This window comes from Pteropus vampyrus, unplaced genomic scaffold (genome assembly GCF_000151845.1).
Source record: "Pteropus vampyrus isolate Shadow unplaced genomic scaffold, Pvam_2.0 Scaffold91, whole genome shotgun sequence".
Classification (NCBI taxonomy): domain Eukaryota; kingdom Metazoa; phylum Chordata; class Mammalia; order Chiroptera; family Pteropodidae; genus Pteropus; species Pteropus vampyrus.
The window spans coordinates 4,554,302-4,577,739 of record NW_011888872.1 but is presented as its reverse complement, the minus strand read 5'-3'; the positions used below and the strand labels follow the sequence as shown (position 1 = coordinate 4,577,739).

Sequence of the window (23,438 nt, the reverse complement as noted above, 5' to 3'; positions counted from 1 at the left end):
TTACGGTATTTCTTGTCTGAGATATTCATTATGACCTTTCCATTTATTTTACAATCACTTCAAAGCCTAAATGAAAAAAAGCAAAGCACAGAGCAGTATATAGTATGCTACCACTTATGTCAATAAAAGAGAGAAATATATGTGACAGTGCATATCTGTTTACATATGCATAATATCTCTTGGGAGATACACAAGAAACTTGTAACACTGGTAGCTTTTAGCAAGGGAAACCGTATGGAGTCTAGAGTGGGAGAGAGACTTCATCAAATACTATCTGAATTTTTAACAATGTGAATATATTATCTATTCAAAAAAAAGTTTTTAAAATAAACAAGCCTCTAACCAAATGATTACTGTAAACTGCTTCTTAACTTCCCAGTTTCTGGAAAGAACCATCATTTTCTTGGCCCCAAGACTCAAAAACACTACCAGTGACCTTTGATTCCTTCTCTTTCATATTTAATCATTCACCAAATCTTCCAGCACTTTCTTGAAAATATACTTTCCATTTACTATACTGAAACATACTTTCATTTCCTTGCATTTGAATTATTGCAAAAGGTCTTGTTACCTAAAGCTCGTTTCCCTCCCCACCAATTCATTATTCATGACTTTGCCACACTGGCTTCATAAACACAGTATCACTTTCATCATGTTAGGTCCCTACTGAAGAACCTATAATGGCTCCCTTTTGTTTGGCAAACTAAGCTCCCAAATAAGAAACCTAGGCTGCACACAGGCTTAAGACCTTTTGGGTCAGCTATTCGATTTCCTTCCATATCATAGTTCCTTCAGCAGATACTACCAAGAAAAGTGAAGTTTTTCTTAATGATTCTGGCTCAAATCAATTTCCCTTTTCTCTAATTTTCTACAGCCTAACTCTGTGGAATTCCAAATTGCTTTTTATAATATTTTGTGTTGGCATACACCTGCATATAATCTTGGTCAAGAAACTTAACTTTTCTGTACCTTAGCTGCATTATCTGTGAAATTCTTTCATGGGCTTTCAATGAAGACTGACTTAAAACACTATCAGCTATTTTATTATTCTGTAATTGCTTTATCTGTTATGTCTTATCTCCCAATAAAACCAAGGATGAAGACTTCTTTATACTTCTCTTATAAATCCAATTAACACACAATTGTGTTAAATATAAAAGGTACATATCCCAATAATTCTGCTTTTAGTCCAGATGAGGAGAACTGATTCTAAATAACTTAAAATTCTGACACATGTATCAGGCACTTTATTTCATGTTCGACTATATAATCAGTCTCTTTCCTTTCCAATGTGTTTATTTAAACACAAGTTTATTGGTAAGTATATGTTCCCCTTCTCATTAACTACTTCATATTGCCCACAGTAAACAAGAAAGTCATGTGAATCATGATGACTTACCAAATTTGAGTATCTGACATTCAACTCGACTCATTCTAACTTATTTTGAACATACAATTAATTCATTACGTAGCTCATTTTAGAACTGTTAAAAAAATGTCAAATATTCTTCTCTGCATTTATTCAATGTATGTTAATATAGTAAAATATCCTGTAAACTATGTCTTATTCACTCATTTTCTTAAAAATTAAAAACCCACTAATGGTCAATATACTTCGTATAAATTTTGGAAATGAATAATTTTCTGGACTAATTTATTGAATAAATTAAATGATGACATTTTAAAAAAGATAATTCTAATGAACATAGAAAAACAGCAACATGTTTAAAAATCCCAATTTGTGTAACTTGGCAAAAAGTGCAAATTGAACAAGACTTTGGTAAAAATATGAAAAATAATATCTATTACAAAGAAACTAAGTTTAACACAACCTCCAAATGGCTGATTTATATTAGAAAAGTGTATACAATTTAGACAAAAATAAAGAAAATAAAACAAGTTTATCATTTACACAGGTTTATCATTCTTACATACAAAGCTTTTCCATATTATTCTGCCAGGAGTGCTTATACTTTAATGTTATTTAGTAAAAGTACCTTGTTTAGAAAAAGTATATAAAAAAAGCCCAATCATATATTATTTGAATGTGATTACAGAAAACATTTTTCAATGGTATTATTTTTTTAAATAAATATTCTTTCCTCCAATACTTTAATTTTCTAGCTGAGTTAAGATTTCACACAAAATTATGTCCCAAAGTTTCTAAAGTATTTACAGAACCACTGTGTTTATATGGACTAATTAGGGGGAACCATTTTATACACAAAACTCTGCCATAAAGTGACCTTTCCAATAGTAAGAATAGCTAAAGGATCTTGTATACAATCTGAGAAGAATCCATATTATAACTAATTTGTAGGGAATCGCATATAAGGACAGTTTTTTATATTCATGCAGATAGGGGGAAATATGACACAAAATATTAGTCTTTCCTTCCCCACAAACAAGCAAGCAAACATACAAACAAAAAAAATCATTAAGTAGCTATCTCGCAAAATTCAGCACAAAGACAGAGTGTAACCATCTGCCTGGCTGACTTAGAAATTAATTTTACTTAAATGTCTACCTTAAAACGTCTAAGGTATAGGAAACATCCTCAGGTGTTCAATACAGGACAAACGTTTAATTTGATTCTCCATCAAAAAAATTTTCTAAGCAGAGGGAAAAACTATTAACTGAACATTGAAAAAATTTAAAATATTTCAAAGAACTGATTAAGAATATATTGTATACAAAAAACAATTGTTTAACAAGAAGACTTTTACTAACAATGAGCTGTACAATAGACATAGTTTCACTCCTCGAACAGGAAGTATGTGTTTCTGGGTATCCAAATTTTCATTGGCCTTGAAGAAAGTAGGCATTGATGATGTAAATATAATCTTAAAATAATTTATCTTTCCTTAAAAAATCTCTGCCATATATTCACTTTACACACCACACACAATAAAATTTTTGGAAATTATCCAAACGTCTCACAATAGGTGTATATCATACATCAAAATACTATACAGTTTTTTAAAAAACAACTAGATCTACATTAACATGAACAAATCTTCAAAATAACGTGGAGTGAAAAATGAAAGTTGCAGAATACATGTAAGAATACGAGATCAATTGTGTAAAGTTTAAAAACACACAAAAGACTACATATTACATGGATACATACATATGCAGAAAAGGTAAAAAAGCATGTACAGAAATAATACACATCAACTTCAGAATAGTGGTTACCTATAGGGAAGACAGAGAATGGATAGAATGAGATGGGTACAAAGGGGGCTTTACTCTATCCATGATGTTCAATATTACAAAAAGATTTGAAACAAATAGAATATGTTGACATTGTTAAATCTGGTAGTGTTATATAGACACTCATGTTATTCTCTGTACTTTTCAATTTTGAAATCTTTCATAATAAAAATGAAACATTCACAGAATAAAGAAAAGGTTGAATCATTGCTGCCATTTTCAGATTAATTTGGTATGCTAAAACAGCATAGGGTTTTCTTTTCCCAAATAAGACAATATTAACTGAAAACATTACATAATCAACAGTGTACACTTTTGCAAAGTATCATTATATTAAAAATATACAATGAAAGAACATGATGTAAATGCTTCTGCTTCAAAACTCTACCTTTGTTTGAGTCAAAGGATCTAATTTCACACCACAAACAAGCTTTCCTTGCTTTAAAGAGTACTCTGAGTTTTCTTGCATGCCATTTCCTTTAACTGTGATTGAGAATAAAAGACAGTATACAGAGTATAGCAGAGACCTGGCTAACTGTAAATTAAATAAGACTAATGAGTACATTGTATTCTAATATAAACTAACAGTGGCTCAAATCAAAGATAATAAATCACTGCCAGTACAAAAACTTTCATTTTTCAGTTTGAAACTTTTAACCAGCAAGGGAAATACATATGATCTGTAACTGTTTACCAAACATGCTTTTTCTTGTCAGGAAAGCTTTCCCATCTTTGTCAGATTAATACTTCCATGATCACAGATGAAGTCTTTCAAATTAAAGATAAACAACTACTTGCCTGTTGTTTCTGATATGCAGTGTTTGGATTTATCTTTGATTCCAAGAGTAGTGATCCTGAAAGATAAAATGTAACATGTATAAATTTCAACATACGAAACAGAATAAAAAAAATCAGAGTTCACATTAAATAAAAGAAAAAAGTTTTATGTCTTCACTTAGCTAGACTTTGGGTAATCAAACGTATTCCAATTCATATTTTTTCTTTCCAGATCTGGGCTTCATATTTAATGAACGTATCCTATCTCCAGAAACCCTTAAAGGAAGAAAAATCCATCTAAGACCAACATTGAGACCAAAAATATAAAGCGACTAGATGACTATTAAAGTTTTATTGAAATGAAAATTTTAAGGTCTAAATGACGCTTGAAGCCGAACTCTTTTTAACAATGTTATTTTATTGCATTTCCAGTTTAACAAATAAAACAAATTACAAAGGACAACAGGAATTTAAATACAAATTACAGAACTGTATTTATCCTTTTCTTCTTAACAACAAAAGGTAGGCCACCTCATGTAGAAATAAATGTCCACGCCTATTTAATAGAACAAAACTGAAATAGTACAAAATACATTAAGAATAAATCGAAGACTGTTATTTTTCTATTATCTGCACATAAATGTTCAAGTCGAGGCGTTCGGATTACAACGAGGTTTTAATTAGGGCTCTACATTTTATAATCTAAAAATACTTCACAGAACACTCGCACAAATCAAGGAATGAAAGTTTACAATCTGCTTCGGTGTCCTAACTTGTTTAGGTTGTGAAGTATCCACAGCACTCCCACAAAGGCAGCCTGGACGGATCCCAGACCAAAGATATATGTGCTTGTGCGTACATGTATCGTGGCAACAGCCTGTAATAACCCCAGGCTTTGAAAGTTGCCTTTTGGTTTTCCCCAGCACCAGTCGACTGTGGCAACTGGGACTCGTTGGTAAAATTGGTTAAAAAAAACCCCAAAACAAAAAAACCCAGAAAGAGAAGTTTCATTAAACCTTTTACCAGACATATAATGGATAAAAAATAAGAAGGGGGAGGATCGGCTCCCGAAGACGAGTAGAAATCACTTGTCTCAGTACTCTTCCCTGCTCTCTCACACTCTCCCTTCTTCAAGAGAAGAGACTGGAGAGTAAAGGGTCAAATCCTTAACAGAGGTAGGAGACGAGGAAACAGAACTGGTGTCTAAGGGTAAATCCGGACATAGTAGTTTGTTTTTACCGTACGGAAGTGCAGGCACAAAGCCAAAGCGCTGTCCCAAGCAGTGGTAACAGTACCCGGACTGCGGCCTAAACCCCAGGACTATGCACAAACTGGAGGCACTGTCCCCTCTCCTACCGTTTCAATAACCTTACCGTCGGACTCTGCCCGAACCAGCAGCGACATTCCCTTGAGCTCCTCCACGTAAGTGGAAGAGACGTGCCCGGTGCCTCGGTCGTCCCATTGCCGGTCTTCATTCAAAGTATAGACTTTCACTCGCCGCCGCGTATCCGACATTGTGGCTGCTGTCCCCACCGCTCCAGCCGCCGCCTCCTCGCTCACCTTGTCCGCACCCCTCACTCTTGAGAAACGGTGGCGGTGGCGGCGGCGGCTCCAGAGAGGCCCGAGTTCACCATGGCTCCTAAGGTTCAACCGCGGGAAGGGGCAAAAAGAGCCACCGAGACCTCTCCGGCGGAGTCCTGGTTACCTCTCACTTCACTCACAGCTACCCACCCTCCCCTCCCTTTGCCCCCCAGAGCTCGCTCGCTCTCCCGCCGCCGCCGACGCCGCCGCCGCGGTAACCACTACACATCCGCCATCTTGTAACCCGATTCTTTCTGCCTTTCTCTTCCTCCTCCAGCAGGTTCGCACGGGCTGTCCTAGCAGGGGCTACGGTAGCCGACGAGTGCAACGCTTAGCACCTCCGCTTCTGCCTGAGCTTCCCGGCTTAGCTAAAGTCTGCGTTCTCGCGAGGCGCGGTGCTGTACCGTGGTGGGCGGGCCTAAGTGAGATTTCTTCCTTTCTCGGCCCCGCCTACTGGTGTTGAATCTCGGAGGAGAGTGTGGTTCTCGCGAGCTCTCCGTCTCTGCTGGTGCCGCGAGACTTCTCTGAGTAGAGCGAGAACGGAGTCGTGGATCCCGGTTGGTGTGGTTGCTGTTTGCACCCGGCATGCAAGGAGTCGTGGGACCCAGTTCTGAGGAAAAGCAAACCTGGGAGGTACGCATCGTTGGACGGGACTAACCCAAGGAGATGTGCTCGTATTCCTTAATGGAAGCTCACTTTGTCAGTCTATGGGAGAAAAATTGTTTAAACCTCTTTCTGTGAAGACATAGAAACTTTGAGCCTTTTAAGGCGACCCGAAATCCACGAAAACTCGTTGTGGAGTTTGTTACAGTTAAACATCTCAGGAAGTCTTCTATGGATCTCCTGGCGATTATAACATATTACAAAAAGTAGTTGGCAATTTCCTATTTCCCGCCAAAGCGTTTCACTGTTAGGTTTTTGGTAACTGGCCATTGAAAAGCATAATTTCCACTTCATGAAAATATAGTGCTCTTCCTGTGTTTGTAACTTTGGAAAATAAGTCTTCAGATAAGTGCAGGGAACTTAACGGGGAATTACCTTCTTAACACATGTAAGAGCATTGTTTTGATATTTTTGAGATTCTCTTGTGGGCCTTTTTTGCTTTATCGGGAGGTCTTCTGCATTGAGTAAGCGAAGGAAGAATTCTTTCGGCATTCACGTTGTCAAACATCATATTAACTGTCAAACATTGCGCGGTAGATACACGCTATACACCAGGCAGTCTTTTATTTTAATTCCCGTTTGTTGCTGGCAGAATCCTTTTATTCGTTCTTTAAGACAGTCTCAGTTTGTTCAGCCGCCAGTTCTTTACCCTTTAGTTTGAAAGATGAAAACCAAGGGAGACGCAAACGTTGACCCTGCAGGGCATCTTGGGAATTGTAGTCATTACATTAATCAATGGTCTTGTCAAAACGTGCTTTTGTTTTGACCAGCTCATTTGTGTGGACAGCCTTCAGCGGTACACTGAAACGTGAGACAATGTCTTAACACAGAGCAGGCGCCCGATAAAATAAATTCTACTTTCAAAATCTGGATATATTGCTTTTTTTTTTTTTTTAAAGAGGACCTCAGAAAATGTACTAGAATTAAGTAGTTATACATAACAATAGAGCTCATTAACTGTTGAGATTTATGTGGAAAAAATGCTTCTGAGCCCAGAGAAAATAACATTTCCATCTTGGGTTAGAGAAAGCGTCACACATATAACTTTAAGCCTGATGTTAGAGAATTCCTGAGTGAGAATTTGGCTTTTAAGATGTTCAAGGCTTATATGAATGTAAAGTCTGGACTTAAAGTGAACTTCAGGGTTGATTTGGTTTAGTGACTCAGCAGTATCAGTAAGAACTTTATTTCCTCCTGCTTCTCAGTTCTACTTTCTGCTCTGTCAAAGTCATCCTAAGGATGAATTTTAAGATGTGGTGGCCAAGAGCTCCAAAGGCTACATAGTTCTTCATCCACATCAAAATAGAATATCTTCACGTATCCCCAGTTGCATTGTGATTAGACTAAGTTAGGTCATATGCCCCCCACCCATGAACCTAGAGTTTCTCATCTAGGAAATGTCAAGCACCGATTGGCTGAGGCAAATCAGGGCCCATCCTTGGAGCTGTGGCTGGGGTTAATCACACTCAAATTCCTTGGAGGTTACACTATATGGTATGGGTAGAATAGATGTTAGGATGACAACCAGAGTATCCATTTTATCTTCCTATTACATACTCTTAGAGCACATTGTGCCCCCTTCTTTGTAGCATTTGTCATACTTGTAACTTTATTTGAATGATTTCTGATTTAGTAATTGTCTCCATATCTAGATGAAAAATTTCCATGATTCCAGGGAACTATGTTTTTTCTCACCATTGTATCTCCAATGCATAGGGTGTGGAACATAGGAAGTGCTCAATAACTTTTGAAAGAATGATGTTTCCTTTAGAAGTTTACTACTCAATTTGACATTACCCTAGCAGGTAATTTAATAACTACCGTATCAGCTCAACTGATATTAAATTACATCTTTCAGAGCTCCTGTCTGGTTTCTCTAATTTCTATTTCCAGGTAAAGTTGACCCTTGAACAGTGTGGGAGTTAGGGGTACTGACCCTCTGCACAGCTGAAAATCTGAGTATAACTGTTGACTCCCCCAAAACTTAACTATTGCTAATAGCCTACTGTTGACCATGACAAAAAAAAAAAAAAAATTCTCAGATGTCCTAAATTAAATTACAGCAGGCTGGAGAGTGGGAGGAAGAAATAAAGGAAGTTGATTAGTTAGCAGTCGCAGGCCCAAACCAGCAAAAGATTGCCCACATTTATGAATGTACGTTGAAATTTTGAGTCAACTTTCAGGCAGCTATTTTAGCAAATATCTAAAAGTAACAGCCGACCACCAGTCACCACTACATCATGCTTATGCCTACATCCAATCCAGCAGCAACAAGTAGTTCTTCCTTATGGACTATTCACCTATCCCCAAACTTTTACCACTTCACCTTCTCCACCTCGCCCCTTATCTATAGACAATGTAAATTCTTTCAAAACAACTTACATTTTTCTTCTCCAAACTCATTGTATGAAGGATCCCCATCAGTCCTAGGATGGCAGACATACTTGTCTTCTCCATCTAGCCTTGCTGCTGGTCATTTAGACAGCATGCCCCACGACCCGGTCCTTTCTCTGGCTAACATGGCTCAATAAAAACTTTCAGGACAACTTTCGGTTTCTAAGATTTTTGTAACTGGAACACTTACTGATAACATGCAGTCAATTAACACATATTTTGTAAGTTATATATATTATTTACTATATTCTTACTTAATCCGCACTTTCATCCCTGTTTCAAAATCCCCCACTATCTACTGTGACAAGTATCCCCAAGTCAAAAGTCTTTCCCATTTCAGAAAATAAATCTCAGTGTCCTGAGGTGGTAGTGGCAGTGTTACAAAAGTGTGTATGGGTGCGTGTAGGCCTTTGGTTATTTATTGGGGAGTAGACCCAGGCATATAGCCCTTTTCTATATAGACTTTCACCTTGCCCTCAAATTTTTCACCCTGATCCGTTCTGATTTTTTCTGCATATAATTTGTTTTCTTCCTTGATCACCTCTGTATTCATTTAGGTTGTAAATTCCTCTGCTTTGCTAAGTCCACTACTGTCCTTCCATCTGCTTGTCATGTAACTCAGCAGTCCCCAACCTTTTTGGCACCAGGGATTGGTGCTCCTATGAGAATCTAATGCCTGATGATCTGAGGTGGAGCTGAGGTGGTGATGCTAGCCTAGTGCTGGGGAACCACTGCAAATACAGATGAAGCTTAGCTAGCTGGCCTGCCACTCACCTCCTGTGCTATGCAGCCTGGTTCCTAACAGGCCAAGGACCTTTACAGGTCTGTGGCCCCAGAGGTTGGGGACCCTGATGTAACTGATATTTGTTAAAATCTTTACTATTGTCTTTTGTTTGCCCTTTAGACTCTATACCTTAAAAAAAAATTAACTTTCAAAGAGATAGGCACTTGCGTATGGTTAATTTCCCATGTTTAACCAAGGTATTCTAACATGTTTTTATAGTTTTTTAATGTTTAGTTCTCTGATCCGTTTGGGATTTTTTGTATATATGAAGTAGGATGCTAATGTAAATTTATTCCTCTAAATGGAGAGTCAATTGTCAATGTCATTTATAGATGAAATAATTTGAAGTGCTGTTTTAATCATTCTTTACTAAATTCACACACACATATACATACATGTATCTGGATTTGTCTGAATTCACTTGTTTTATTTGGTCAACTCTAGGATGACAGTTTCAGTTGCTAAAGTTTTATAATTTGTTTATTAGACATTTGGTTGGTGTAGATGCTATGTAAGTGTACCACTCAGATCTCCAAGAGAATCTACTCTGAGGAACATAGTTGGCTAACAGTCAGCTGCCACCCCCTTTGGATCCACCATTGCATTTGTGCTAAAGCCATAAATCCCTGGAGCTGCTCCCAGCCAGTAGTTGAGCACAGCGAGGATACTAAACTGGTCCTTTCCTGCCTAATACAGAACTCCTTTAATGGGCAACTTTGGCTTGGGGAACTTATCAGCCTAGATGAAACTTTCTTAGAACTACACTGTAGTCTGATGCTTTTTCCACCCCATATTTCCTTCCTTCCCTTATTTTAGAGAGGTCAGACTTCCACTGTAGTCTGTAGGCTTTCTCTGCCAATTCCTGAGGCTGTTTCATCCTTCACAGACATTTTGCCCAGTCAATATGTTGCATATCTTATCCCTTCTTGGCATCTGCTTCTCTGAGGACGAAAACTGATATAGGTAGTATAGGGATTGGTGCAAGAAATCAGTCATTTCCTAGCACAGGGTGGCTGCTTGACCACTGATTTCACTAGTAATGACCTAGGAAAACATCCCAAAAGAGGGGAATGCTGGTGTCTATACAACAAAAGATACAGGGGAAACAATGGAAGGAAAGCAGAACTGTTTAAGTGTACTACTGCCTTGTAGAGGGATAATGAGAAGCTGAAGGCACATGACACAGTTAAAAGCTAAGTAGAGAACCAAAGTATCTGCAGAAAACCATCTAAAAACCACTTAAAATTGTTATAAAACAATTAGTTGCTAAAATAAATAGCTATTTTCTGGAGTCAAAAGCTGCTGTTAGCTTATATCTACTTCTCTCATTTTTTCCAGGATTCAAAGAGCTACCCTAGCAGGGAGTTTGCCTAGTCCCTAGGGGTTCTGGCCAGGGTTAAACTGTCTCAAAGGTATCCCAAAGTCAGTAAAATCTTGATTATCCAGTCTTGATCTCCAGCCCCCTTGATCAAACACCCAAAAAATCTGACCCCAGTAGTTCTCCTCTGGCTCTTGCTAGTATATGCTGGTTTATTATTTTTAGTTCCTTCAGTGTATAGTCTCTTTCCTCCTTTTTTAGGCTGAACAGTTAAATCTCAGGCAGATTTAGATGAGATTTAACCCTAGTTAACACAGCCTCTTAGCTAGAAGAAATGAGATTGGACACCCAGTTAAATTTGAATTTCAAGTAAACAAAGAATAATATATATATTTTTTACTTTAAGTATATTCCAAATATTGCATGGGCCATACTGTCACCGAACATGTTTCCCTGAAATTAGTTTCACTTGGCATTGTTATTTTATCTGGGAATCCTACTCAGGTTTGACACCTTTCTCAAGCTAAGCCTATCTCTTCCAGGAGAACTGGAACTCAGAGCCAGGTAACTTCCTGGTGACAGCCAGTCTTTTGCCCCATGCTTTGAAAATGTTTGTATAGAAGATTAAAACTTGTGTGAAAAGAAGCACAAATGAGAGGCCATGAGACTGCACAGGCAGGTTGAGAGGGAAAACTTCCTTAGTTCCTGATGATTTGACAGTCCTGGTTCCAGTCTACCACTGGGAGTATGACTGGGCTTCTGTGAAATAAATTCATGGCTGTGTTAAATATTTCCCCTCTCTCTTTAGCTAAACTTACGTTGGTTTCTATCCCATGATACCAAGACATTTTATCTCTTTTCCATTTTCACTGCCTACCACTCTAGTCTCAACTCTTTAAGAGCCTAGAATTTTGTATAAGCATGTTAAACTTTCACATGATCTAGGTGTCCAACTTCTCTTCGTAAGTAACCAAGCATATTCCTGCTTGATTAAATGTTTTGAAAATATCACATACATGGCCATCTCCTCTTATATTCTTTAATAAAATTTGCTTTCTAATTCTGGTGAAGAACAGGTACAAGACTAAGGAGTAAAAGTCTGTGAAACTGGTTTATAAAATGAACTATATTCTAAACTTAAAATACCAAGTGAAAATGAAGTTGTTAGTCTTTTTATCTGGAATTCTTTCCTAAATAGCTGCATATCTTCCTCCACTTCATTCAGGTCACTGCTCAAATGTTACCTACTCAGAGAGGCCATTCTGGATTATTTTATCTAAGATAGTACCTTTTCTTTATCACTCTATCCCCTTTTCCAGTTCTTTTTCTTTTAAGAACCTATTAGGAATGGGAGCAACTATGGAAGAGGTCTTTCTGCAAGGCGGCAAAGTGTTACTAAGAGGTCTGAGTCACTTCTGCAAGCCTTGAGGGTACAGGGGGGGCCAAAGAACCCAAATCCTTAGAGGCACCTACCCCATTTTTCAAAGGTTCAGGCTTTCCCAACCAAGGCCCTAACTGCATAGCAGATATCCTAGGCTAAGCATTTAGATATCTTTAGAGCTCTGTAACTGTCAAATCCCATGCTTATTTTTTTCTACTGGAAGAAATAAGGGCTTCTCTATGAAGACCCTATCACTACTGGACATTTTATATACTTATTTACTGTCAGTTTCCATCCACTAGAATGTGAGCATTGTAACTTATGTTTTGTTTACTGATGCATCCCTTGTACACATTATAGTGCCTGGCACATAGTAAGTGTTGAATAAATAAATGCTATGATTGGTTGAAGTGAACTAAGAATGATACTGATATTCATACTATTATCTTAGATCCAGAAATTCAAGCTATTCTACGAGGGGGAAAAAATTGACTATAAGAACTGTAATTGATGAGCAGAGAGGTGTCAATAACAAAGAATATGAAGGAAGAGTCTTGTAAGTACCTATACTGCACTATCAAAGATAGGCACTCCATTTGAGTCATTATAAATTAGTTTTTAGAATATAATAGCCTTCATAGAAAACTTTATTAGGAAGTAAAGAAGACTACCAAGATTTGAATGAAGACAAAAAGAAGTCAGACATTAAGTGTAGGCTCTTGGTTTAAGTGGAAATTGGATGCTTTTCGTAGTCTGTGATGAGTGAGCTAAATAAACAGTATGGTAACTTTTTGGTACTATTCGTCTCTAGAGTTTAAGAACTAGCTTCATTTATTCTGTATTAGCAGTTAGGAGTCCTTTTGAAAAATAGAGAACTTAAAAACATAATTTTGAAATTCCATCATTGGGGATTATGTCTTAAACCGAAGGCAGAGAGAATAAAAAAATTTTGTTATGACTGTAAAATAGAACAATCAAATGTACAAAGTATAGTGTTTAAATCTCTTTCACTTTTCAATTAACGTTTAATATTTCAGAAATTATATCAACATCTAAATGCTATTTTACACACTATAGCTAGATATATGATTAATGTCTACTGACTAAAAAATATTTTAAAAAATTTTTGGGCAGCTAAATTTTTAATATTTTACTAACTAGTTAGCCTCGAGTCTTGAGTTCACAAATATTTTATCAGATTTTTAAAAGTATTGCATATTCTAAATTATGATTTCCATGAGCCATTTACTTTGTGGAATTATAACTAATATAATTAATGATTGGAATGAACATCTTATAGCTATTTCTAATAATTATATCAACAGCTTCTATATATGACTGTTTCAAACTTTTATTATTTGAAAATCATGAGTACTCTATCCCTTATACCAAGAACATCCATACATATACAATTAAAATATGACCTAGTCTATTTAATGAGGAAATGATTTTTTGATATTTCCTAAATATTTGCTAAACTTGGAAAACATACTACCTCATTCTAGTTAGGATTTCATTTATTATATTTACTTAACTATATTATGGTTTTGTGACCAATTTGAAAGGCAGTAAGTATATCATCAAAAACATCAAATTAGCTCCCTCAACTCCATATTACATCTGATAACTGTACTAAAGAAATAGGCACTGGCTTTAATATGGCAGGTTTCAGTTTGTGAAATAGTTGTAGTAAAGTTGGGCAAAGATGATAGCCATAAGATGACTAAGATATGTAGGAAGTTATCCATTATTGTAGCAAATGTGATCTATTATTTCTAAGTTTTTCAGATATTTCAGAATTACAGTAAATAAAGGGTAGTAATATTTTCTAAGATGTATAAATGGTTAACTTTTAATAAATATTTGATTTATAATATAAATAAGAATATATAGGTAACTCTTGAAATTAAAAAATGGCACATGTAAAATGAACATTTTAATATAAATCATTAGAATATATTTATAGTATATATAAATCTATACATTAGAAGATACTACTGAAACTTTGCTCTACAGAATATCACTCTAGAATTCTCTTAAAAAATATATTACTGGGAAGAATTAGATGATGACTGTGAAAATGATTCTCCCATTACAATGCTGCTTCTGTCATTTAGAGTTTTGACAACAGTGGTAGCTGGAGACTGGAGCACTTTCCGAGAAAGTCTCATTCTTCCATCAGCTGGATCACGTCCAAAGTATTTCACCTGTGTTAAAGAAACAAATTTACTTTTAAAGTTATTGTACACTGACATCCAAATTAAAAGATATTTCAATTTACATGGTCCAAATAAGGCAATGATTAATGATTGTTTTTATTTGTTAACAGAAAGCATAGCTCAGTGTTAGGTGATGGTATATGCTAATACATATATTTTGGTTAAGTAATGATTATAAAAAAGGAAAAGAGATAGGGGCATTTTGCTGCCTAATTATAATCTTCTGTTAGACTCATCTGTGCCTTCTTATTCTCTCCAAGCCAGGTCCCTACACCAGAACAGTCAAAACCATGGTGAATGATTCTAGACAAAGACTTTCTGAGCCTAATTGTGCTACAAACTATATGAGATTATGCTTAGGTCACTATGCTTAGGTCACTCAGATTACTGCTCAAAGGACTATCACACTGGAGGTTATTTGACTTCACTTTAGTGAAAAAGTCAGGGGGAAATGTGGCAGTTTTTAAGTTGCTTCTGATGTCAAAACAAAACAAAACAAAACAACCTTACACAGAGGTATTATGTCTTAGTTCTTATCTTTCCCTAGAGGCTATCTGAACAAGGGGACTAGAGATTGGGAATAAACTAAAAGCTTTAGTTACTCAGGTATTAGGTGTAACGGGAACAATGTGATGTGTCCAGAAAAACCCAGGTTAGCAATAAGTTCTTTCATCCACTCATGAAGGACTATAAAAAGGAGGTCAATTTTGTCATCAGAATTGTAGAACTAAATAACATGGCTTTCATCAAACTCAAAAACTTTTAGCCTCAGGCAGTGCAGAAGCAATTGAAGTCTCAATTCGAAAATGACATTAAAAGTCTTCAACAAAGTTACATTTATCAGGGTTCTCATGTCCTGTCTCCAAATCATTGACTTGGCATAGCCATCACTAAGCTGCTCATATATTTTTAAAAGCTCTAGTGGGGACTATTGTTCTAACCAAACTGTAAGTTCCTTGAGGGAAAGAATTGTGCCTTAAATCCTTAATGAGTCTGTTTAAGCAACCCTAAGATTAAAAAAAAGAACGGCATATAAATAATACAAATCACTGATGTTGATTTGATTTTTTCAGCTTACTTTTTGAAACAAATAACTGAAACTTCAAATACAATTTATAATTCTAAGGCTAAAAGTTTGAAATACAAGTACCTGAATTTCTTGGCCAACTTCTAATCCTAGGGCAGTGGGATGTTTAATCTGAAAGAGAACATGTTAGTTGTCATATATAATTACTTAACATCTATGGTAATATACTACCCCCCACCCCGCCCTGGAAGTGGAAAATAGCTTTATTGATTTTTCTGATTATAAAATCTTAATTATAAAGATTTAAAATAATACAGAAGTATTCAGATGATAGTAAAAATCATCCCAAATCCTTCTACTTATAAACTATTATTAACACACCAATGAGTATTTCTTTAAATGTCTATTTAGTGTGTGTATACTGCATTTGTATAGATGGACCTTACTGAGCTTGTTGTTTCATTCAATAATATGTTGAGGACATCCTTTCATATCAATAAATGAAACATAGTCAAGTATTCAAATGATATAATTTGTATAACCAACCCCTATAGATGATCATTTAATTTGTTTTAAATTCTAGTACTGTAAATGTTAATAATTGGTGAATATAGATGAAAGGTATATGGGTGTTCAGTGTATTTTCCAAAACAAAAATTTGAGGAAAAATAAACTGCAGTGTTGTGATGATTATGTATTCATCTACTTTACTTATCTTCTTAAAACATATCTACACGTGGAACTCCTAGGTCCAAAGGTACTCATATACATTTATCAAATATTTTCCAAAAAGCTTATCTCAATTTACATTCCTATCAGCAGTGTATGAGAATACCCATTTCTTCTCCACATTCTTATTCACACTGGGAATTTTCAACTATCTGAGAGCTGAAAATGGTAATTTGGTTTTATTTGCACTTAAAAAAATTGCTATAGATATTAAATATCTTGATTAACTTAAAAAAAAACCCATTTGTCCATATTCTTTCCTTATTTTCCTACTGGTGTTCATCTTTCTTACTGATCTGTATAAGCCCTTTGTATATGATGCCTCTGTCATATGCTATAAACATTTTTTTCCCTAAGTTGCTGCTTGTTTTTGAACCTTTTTTAATTTTGCCATATAATTAAAAAACATCATGAGGTAAAATTTTATCAATTTATTTACATTTTTGGCTTTGATATCATGCTGAGAAGTATTTACACAGTCTCAAGATTATTAAAATGCCCTCCCTCAACACTCCCCCCATGCCCCAATTTTCTTTTTCTTTTTTCACTACCTTAAAAAAATGTATTTTTTTTTTACATTTAGCTTCTTATTCTAGGTGGGATTTTAGTATTAAAAAAGTAGAGATCTTGCTTTATGATAATCAGCTGCAGCAGTATGATTTATTGAATAATCTCTGATTCTTCACTGACTGACTGTTTAGCAGGTCTTATAGTCCCATATATATAACTGGGTTTATTTCTGGTCTTTTTTTTTCCTGTTGCATGGACTGTATTTCTGGGACAGTAATACACTGTTTTATTCTCTATAGCTTTATATTTTAATACATGGTAAAACACATTCCTATTAGTCTTCTACTCCATAGTTTTTTGGAATGTTTTCATATTCTGTCTTTATGTATAAACTATAACAAAAATTAAATAAATTTAAAAACATCCTGAGAATTATCTTGCCACGATTGGTTGATCAAGAAAATTGGGAAAACAGTTATACCTAGATATTTTTAGTAACTGCTTTGTGTTAACTTTAGATGTTATTCTACACCAAAATTTTTAAGAGTGTTTCTATTCTGGAAGAAGAAATATAAATAGCTGTAAACAACATAAAACCTTTGGTCTGCAGCACCTCTGTCATTTTTAGTTTTCTATATTAGGCCAGTAGTGGACAAAGTACACAGTTCTTGTCAACCTAGGAAATTTCACTATAGTTATTTTAAGGCAGTTTTTAAAATAATCAAATCTCATTTTTTACCTTTCGTTGATCAAGTTGTGAGTTATGAAGTAGTACTGCAGTCATAGTAGGATATAGTTTAACCATTACTCCAGTGTCTCTACAAAAAAGGAAATAAGCCTGGTTAAAATATTAAGTATCTATGTATCTACTGATAATCAAACTGTGATTATGTTTTCATAGGAAAACAAAGTTAAAAAAAAAAACCCCTCCAGTATATTTTTATAACTATAAAAGATATGATTATCTAGAAGGGATACTTATTTTTTCAATTGGAAATACACCCTGTATGTAAACACTTGTGAATCAAAGGACAGAGAAAAGATGAAAGAAAAATATATAGTGAAGAGCTTTTAGAATATATATTCTATCATTCTCTTCATAAATTTTACAAAATTTTTTTAAATGCTATTCAATATTTTAAAATAGTGTAGCATTATCAATCCATTATGTAGTCATTTAAGGAAGGGGGTTAAATAAACTGAGATACTTATTCCATTAAAAATTTTCCTTATTTACTCTGATCTGAAATAAGCCATTCTATTTCTTAGTTTTCACCTGTGATATTAAATCATCTTACTGCCTTTTAACATTCATGCTACATCTAATATCTTTTTTTCTTAAAAAGAGGATTCTTTGATCCTGAAAATGTAATCTTTTTATCTGGTAAAAAAAATGCTTTGAGGTTGAAACTCTCATTTAAAAAAAATGTGCTACTTAGGCATTAAATAGTACTATCTTTAAAACACCAACAAGAAACTACCAAAAAAGGAAAAAGCAGAAAGAAAAAGGAAATATTGCTAAGTCTATTTTGGGCCAGTTAACTATTTACTGGGAAAATTAAAATGGTGAGAAATTTGTTTAAATAATTCAGTTAGAAGAATCTATTAATGTAATCACAGAACCATGTTACTGAAAATCTACAAACTGGTATAGAAAATAAAATTATATTTAAAAATATTAATGATTGGTAATTAATGTGTTATCTAAACATATAATTTCAAAGTAAATAAAACATGAAGTTAATATGGGCTTGTAATGTAAGTCATTAAAAAAAAACAGTACAGCATATTACTTGATATTACCTGATTTCAGTTATTGTGGCGGTATATACTGCTCCAAATTCTAGCTGCTGCTCTTGCTGTAAGTGCAAAATAAGCCATAAGATTGATAAAACAGCAGTAAAAAGTAGAAAAAGTATCATAAGATCTGTACTTACATCATCTTTGCAGATTTCGGTAATGAAGTCTCTTGCTTCATGCATAGCACTGGGTGTTGGTGCAAATATAGAAAATGTTTCTTCATCCACCTGACTAATAGTTACACCTTTTAAAAAGATAATTTGACATTAAAGTTAAATTGCTCATTCCCGTGGAGACTAGTCTTTAAAGTAGATGTGAGAGGAGGGGAGCAAACTGGAAGTAACCAGGCAGGGTTGTGCCGTGTTTAATCACTGCTTTAGGAATGAAAGAATTGACATACATACTGCACACTTACGATGTACGCAACATTGTACTAGCCAATTTCCTCTTTCTTGCAGTCAATGTCTCCTCTTTCTTGGTGGGATAAAGCATATGTTCTAATTTTGGAGGTTTTGGTTTTGCCTACTTAATTATGAATAGAAATTATACTAGAACCCTTTCCTCACCTTTTCTTTCTTCTTTTTCCTTACACTTTAGGGTGGTGAACACATGGATGAGGGATGAAATCATGTCAGTTTCTCAATCTTAACTGGGTAAGGCGACTCTTCTTCTCACTTTCAATAACCTCAAAACTGGTAAGTACTTGGTAATTCAAAAATTGCTTCCAGAAAAAACAAATTAAAGTATACTATTTCTGCACATACTCTTTAAATAAGAGTCTAAATAAGACTGAGTGAAAAATAGCCAAAGCAATCAAAAGAGAAAATTAAAGCAAACCTAAATGTTTGATTTGAAATTATTGCAAAAATCCCTGAAGAATTCTAGGCCATCCTTCTTGAATATAGTTAAGGATGGTCATTTGCTATTTTATAAATAGGCATACAGAAAATTTACAGTAAAGAGATGTCAATGTTAAATCCTTTTCTTTTGGTCTTTCTCTTATTTATCAAATATATTTTTGGAGCAACACAATAGAGATGACATGGCAAACTTACATGGCCTCCTAACTTTATCTAAAAAACCCAAGCTTCATACAACTCTTACCTGTTTCGGCCTGAAGTTTTTTTAAGTAATATCCACCTGGTCCAACAAATTTTGCTCGTTTTGATAATGGAACCTGAACAGTTTCTGAAATGTACAGATAAAAATATAAATAATTCAAATACATATATAAACCTAAAACATGTCCTGGTCTCTTATTTTTATTCTGGCCTAGACACATGTAAAAATATTTCAGTTTGACATAGAAAAAGTTTTTTATTTGACTAAAATTACTGAAAATTCTGTCAAGAATATCTCCCCAAATTTAAAGTATTAAAACTATAAAAGTATTTAAATAGTTTTGTTTTGTTTATGGAGATAAAAAAACATTTAACAATAGTAATATACTTTCATATATTAATGTTTACTTTATCTTGAAATCAGTAATAATTTTAATGTATTACCTACAACTGGTCCACTTTCTTTTCTAGATGTTCGAGGTTTTGAAATAGTTTTGTTCATAATCTGTAATATCTCCTTCTTTGCCCCTAGAAGAGATTAAAAACATAATAAAAGTTATAACTACATAAAATAGATGTGATCAGGTATAGCAGTATTCTTAGTTTTTATGGCATTAAGTCTAAACTCTTTAGCTTAATCAAAGCTCTTCACATCCCAATTACCTTGACAATTCTATTCGAATTTCCTTCTGTATAAATTCCATTTTAGAGTTACTAAATTTGTAAAAATGGAATTTTCACAGTTCTCTTACTTTGGTGATTAGTCATGTGCCTAATAACGTAATACTTCTTGATCTACGTTGTTACATGAAAATTTATTTTCTAAAGCATTATTTTATAATAAGCCTAATGGAAATTATAGTTCTATTAACAAACTAGAGGATGAAAAGAGAATGAGGCACACTGGCTTGGCTTACCCGAGGCTTGTTGAATGGCTTCCATTACAATTTTTACTGGTATTCCAGGTAATTTAATATCAGCCTAATAAATAAAAGCCAAAGAATTATATAAATTGCTTCATGACATAATTAAATATTATTTTTAAAAAGAAAAAGGGCTTAAAAATACCTGTAATGCAGTTATCCCCTTATTAGTGCCGGCCATTTTGAAATCCATGTCACCATTGTAATCTTCAATTCCCTTAAGAAATTTTAAGAAATTGTGATATAATTTTAAACAAAAACAAAATTCACCCATCATCAGTGTAGAGAAATTTAAAAAAAAAAGCTTTAGCAGTAAACTGTGTCTCCTACAGTAACTGCTTCCAATTTGTGGCTTTTAATTTACAAATATTTTACCAGAAAATCACTAGTTTTAGATCGTGTTTTCCCCAATAAATGCATAAGGATTAATTTATGACCATCCTAAAGTGAACTATATTATGGATACTTACATTGTAATATATATTTTTTAATTCACATCCTATAAAATCTAAGGCAAATGTGCAGAGGAGGAAAGTAAGAACAAAGACCTCTATTCTTTGAGTCCTAGCATTCTTCTAAGATTAGGATGCTTGTAAAGTATGTATAATCTTCACCACTGAATATTTGAAACTGTTAATATACTTGCCAGAATATCTGTTAGCAAACGATAATCTTCTATTTCATCCTTGTCAAGACTGTTTTTGGTGACCAATCCTATTGCCACACCTGCAACAGCCGATGAAATTGGAACCCCTGTAATTCAGGAAAAAAAAAACAAAAAAACTTCTGTGTAATGTGTTACAGCAGCCTAACATATGTATTCATCATTCTTTTGACATTTATTTTAATGTAAGTGGATAGTGTTCTAAATTGATAACCACCAAAACTAAGCTGGAATGTTCTTAATAAGTCATCTGACTACTCATATTTCTTCTCAAACATATAATAAAAGCCCCTTACAACAATGCTAACAGGTAATCACTGTGTGCAGCAAAAACCTCTCTATAATAGCAAACTTAACTCTTAATTAGTTTCTTTGCCTTTTGGGGCCTTCTTTTTCTTTTCTTTTTAAAAGTAACTGTGTATTTGTGAAATCCTTCTAGTCTGAACCCCTCCGTCCACCTTCCCATGACAACCACTATCAGGTTTTCTTGTGTATCCTCCCAGAAAATTTCTGTGCACAAGTATAAATATAAGTGTAATCTTTTATTTTCTTTACTGATAGAGCATACTTAATGATTCACTATTCTGCATCTTTTTTTCACTTAATAACATCTTGGATATAGACACATAATGCCACGCAAAGCTCTACCTTCCTCTTGAATGGCTGCATATTACTCATGGTATGTGTTTATAAGCCACACAATAGAAGTGGGATTTCTGAGTCAAAGGGTATATGGATTTACCTTTGTTTTACTGTCAAACTGACTTCCAAAGAGTATGGCATTTTATACTTTATCAGCAGTATATAAAGGTGCCAGCTATTCTACATTCTTGTTAATTCTTGTCAAATCTTTTGACTTTTCCCTATCTAAAGGGTAAAAATGGTAGCTTATTATTTTTAATTTGATTTCTGTTTTTATGAGTGAGGTTGAACCTTTTTTTCATGTTTATAACCATCTGTTTCTTTTTCTATGAACTGCCTGTTCATGGCCTTCAACCATTTTCCTTCTTTAGTTGTTGGTCTCTTTCTTACAGATTCGCAAGAGCTCTTTCAATAGCGATAGGTCTTTGTTAAATATAAATGTAGATTAAAGTGAATAAAATATATGAAATAATTTTCTAATCTGTTGACTTTATCGTGATTTTTTTCCCATATAGAATTTTAAGTTATATGTAATCATAGCTCTTGGATTTTGCTTAGAAAAGTTTTTCCTTTTCAAGATTGTGATGTCTTCAATGTTTTATCATTTAAAAAAAGTTTAAATTTTGATCACTTGGAACTTATTTAGTATAATGGGAGTGTGCTTCTCCAAGCATCTCACTTATACCCATGGTTTTAAATATTACTTATAATGGTGATGACTTAAAAATCTATCCCTCCTGCCTAGTTCTTTTCGCTAAGCTGTGGAGATGTATAGCCAATCTGTGTGTATTGTATATCTCCAGCTAAATGTCTGCAAAACAACTTAATATATATATATTTACACATGCGCGCGCGCGCGCGCGCGCACACACACACACGCACACACACACACACTCAATTTAATCATCTACAATAAATCTTTTTTCTCTTATATTCCCTATCTTGGTTGACACTCATGCCAGAATCAAGATTTCTTTCTTCATTTCCTATATCTTATCAGGTCACAAAGATCTGATTAGTTTGTCTGTAAAAGTTTTTAGAAAGTTCTCCTTTCCCCTAAATATTGAAATATCCATTGTTACTCCTGTAAGTCCAAGTCACTGTTATTTCTTGCCCTGCCAACAAGTCTCCCTGTCTGGTTTCCCAGATTTTATTTCTCCTCCTAGCTCTTATTATCTTCCACCTGCATCCCCTAAGGCTATCATCTAAACTGGGAAGGGAAAAAAAAGATTCAAATCATGCCACTCCTCTACATAAAATCCTTCAAGTCCCCCATTATCTGCTTTCACGAAATTTTTATTTTTTATTTTATATATATATATCAACCCTTGGCTGACCTCACAGATTGCAAGGACCTTGTCGGCTTATAGTCCCTTATTTTTTTATTTTTTATGCCTACAGCACCTGGTCTTCTTAGGTGGTGTCCCATCCAAGTACTAACCAGGCCTGACACTGCTTAGCTTCCGAGACAGGAAATTTTTATATATGCTCTATTTTCAAAAACGTCTGGGAAACAGTGCATCCTGTTTCTAGAGAATCAGAATTCACATTAGCATATTAAGATGTGTTTAACCCATGTTAAATAAAACTGCTTCACCCTGCTCAAATGTACTTTAGAACAGAATAATTTTTTTCTTGGCATATAAAACATCCTGGGAACACTAAATTGGGAAATACTGGCTTTAAGTATTTCCTTTAAAATCTGGTCTCAGTTTATTACTTCATTACTTCTTTCCAATACATTTCAGAAAC

The 23,438-nt window shown here is 34.5% G+C and overlaps 2 protein-coding genes and 1 long non-coding RNA gene across 6 annotated transcripts in view; 1 reads left to right on the top strand and 2 right to left on the bottom strand.

Annotated features, from left to right (window-relative positions):
• PPP4R3B (protein phosphatase 4 regulatory subunit 3B) overlaps positions 1 to 5,867 on the bottom strand; it is a 58,037-nt gene extending 52,170 nt beyond the window's left edge. For both annotated transcript variants that reach the window (XM_011363946.2, XM_011363947.2), the window contains exons 1-2: positions 5,364 to 5,867; positions 4,012 to 4,067 (exon numbers count right to left, since the gene is read on the bottom strand). In XM_011363946.2, coding sequence (XP_011362248.1) covers positions 4,012 to 4,067; positions 5,364 to 5,505 — 198 coding nt within the window. In that variant the 5' untranslated portion in view covers positions 5,506 to 5,867. The remainder of the gene's footprint in view (positions 1 to 4,011; positions 4,068 to 5,363) is intronic.
• Positions 5,868 to 5,921: 54 nt separating this feature from the next.
• On the top strand, positions 5,922 to 19,266 carry LOC111742309. The gene is made up of 3 exons (XR_002781270.1): positions 5,922 to 6,204; positions 12,563 to 12,667; positions 18,994 to 19,266. It is a non-coding gene; the product is annotated as an uncharacterized LOC111742309 (long non-coding RNA).
• The window catches only part of PNPT1 (polyribonucleotide nucleotidyltransferase 1), a 37,140-nt gene continuing 27,148 nt past the window's right edge, over positions 13,447 to 23,438 (bottom strand). For 2 of the 3 annotated variants that reach the window (XM_011363945.2, XM_023532856.1), the window contains exons 20-29: positions 21,027 to 21,133; positions 20,526 to 20,597; positions 20,375 to 20,438; positions 19,902 to 19,985; positions 19,501 to 19,584; positions 18,534 to 18,640; positions 18,400 to 18,455; positions 17,336 to 17,414; positions 15,481 to 15,528; positions 14,052 to 14,318 (exon numbers count right to left, since the gene is read on the bottom strand). In XM_011363945.2, coding sequence (XP_011362247.1) covers positions 14,160 to 14,318; positions 15,481 to 15,528; positions 17,336 to 17,414; positions 18,400 to 18,455; positions 18,534 to 18,640; positions 19,501 to 19,584; positions 19,902 to 19,985; positions 20,375 to 20,438; positions 20,526 to 20,597; positions 21,027 to 21,133 — 860 coding nt within the window. In that variant the 3' untranslated portion in view covers positions 14,052 to 14,159. Of the gene's footprint in view, positions 14,319 to 15,480; positions 15,529 to 17,335; positions 17,415 to 18,399; positions 18,456 to 18,533; positions 18,641 to 19,500; positions 19,585 to 19,901; positions 19,986 to 20,374; positions 20,439 to 20,525; positions 20,598 to 21,026; positions 21,134 to 23,438 lie in introns of all 3 variants that reach the window. The other variant, XM_011363944.2, reaches the window with a different exon arrangement.